At 39.6% G+C, this 1,481-nt stretch overlaps 1 protein-coding gene across 1 annotated transcript; it reads right to left on the reverse strand.

Moving 5' to 3' along the window:
• Nucleotides 1-318: 318 nt before the first annotated feature.
• LOC112140113 (nidogen-1-like) lies at nucleotides 319-1,475 on the reverse strand. Its single transcript, XM_024263022.2, has 3 exons — nucleotides 1,400-1,475; nucleotides 1,114-1,286; nucleotides 319-584 (listed from the first exon to the last, which is right to left on the reverse strand). Exons 2-3 carry the CDS (start codon nucleotides 1,150-1,152, stop codon nucleotides 348-350), a joined length of 276 nt encoding a protein of 91 aa, XP_024118790.1. The 5' UTR covers nucleotides 1,153-1,286; nucleotides 1,400-1,475; the 3' UTR covers nucleotides 319-347.
• Nucleotides 1,476-1,481: the final 6 nt, after the last annotated feature.

Consider the following 1,481-nt stretch of genomic DNA (forward strand, 5'->3'; position numbering starts at 1 on the left):
GTTTTTTAAAGAAGGTAGTGCTCATCATCCAACCAACACTTACATGGATGACTGAACAGCTGTCAGTCAAAAGATAAGCCTAAACTGTTGTGAAACAAGCCACCTAGAGGTCAGCTGGTGAACTACAGTTGGTTTGTGTTTGGACACAAACCAAAAAGAGATAAAAACAAAATAAAAAAAGCACAACAAGCTTCTCTAATCATTAGTTGCGCACAAAATGTGCACCAACTTAATCTTATTTGTCAAAATTTGAATATTTTATATTGGGAAGTGTTTTTGAAATTACTATTTTTTTCATTTTTTATTCAATATCTATAATTTTTTTTTTTTTTACTGATATCTAATATTTAAAAATAACATTTAAAGTAAGACTTCCAAACAGGCAGACGTCTGGATCTTGACAGGAGTCGAGCACAACTATAGGTCCACCGCCATAAATGGCCGATGTCGTCTGTACCTTTGGTGACAACAGGAATGATGTCTCCCCCGCTCAGACTGGCCTTGCTGATCGCTGGTCCGGTGATGTCCGTCCAGTAAACCATCCTGTCCACACAGTCGTAGGCGACGGCGATCACCACACGGTCCTGATGGAGAACGCAGCTCAGATCATCTGATCAAAGTTTTCTGAGAGAATTGATGATTTCAAATGTGTGATGAGAAGAGAAGGTAGTTTTGTTTGTTTTTATTCAGGAATCCTGTCAGTCATGTATGTAACAGATGCTCTGGAAGACTTATTTTTTAGTTTTGTGTTTAAATTTCATAGTAAAATAAAGACTTTCCAAAGAAAATAATCTAAGTACATAAACCAGACAAGAAAATATTAGATATTTTAATTATATTATTGTATTTAATTTTATTACTTTTATTCATCCAATGTGGTTTTTAGTTAAGTTTCTGGATTTGAAGCAGGTTAGGGTTACTTTCTGAGATGAAAATCTTCTCTTCTGACTTATTTCATGATCTATCTTCTGCAAACAGATGTTTCTTGACTTTAACATGTAATTGTAGTTTAGTGGGTTTTTTCTAAGTGTAAATGGAAGTGAAGTTCGATTACTTATTTCATCGTCTGAGTTGATCTAGAAGAAAGATTTGTAACGTGGTGGTTGATCTTACGGGGATGTGCAGCAGTGGTCTGGCCTCTTCCGTCTTCATCTTGTATCCTTCCAGCGGGACGTGTTCAATCTTCCCACTCTGAGCAAACACCAGGTGAGTTCCCAGAGAGACGGGGTGGATGTCGGGCCGTGGGGTGGGGCCTACAGGGGCCGGCGTCACAGCCTGGTTGATGCCTGAAAGATAAAGTGGAGGTCTGGAGGATCAACATCTCCTTTTTTAGAGTCTTAATCAGTAAAAATTACAGATATTTATACAGATACAACATTTTTTGGAGCGGAGGACTCACACAGGGCGGTGTTGGCGGCTCCAGTGCGAGTGTCAGAGATCTCCTGGCCGTTGGCGTCCACGCACCAACACTGTCCCGTGCT

This window comes from Oryzias melastigma, unplaced genomic scaffold (assembly GCF_002922805.2).
Source record: "Oryzias melastigma strain HK-1 unplaced genomic scaffold, ASM292280v2 sc05481, whole genome shotgun sequence".
Taxonomy (NCBI): domain Eukaryota; kingdom Metazoa; phylum Chordata; class Actinopteri; order Beloniformes; family Adrianichthyidae; genus Oryzias; species Oryzias melastigma.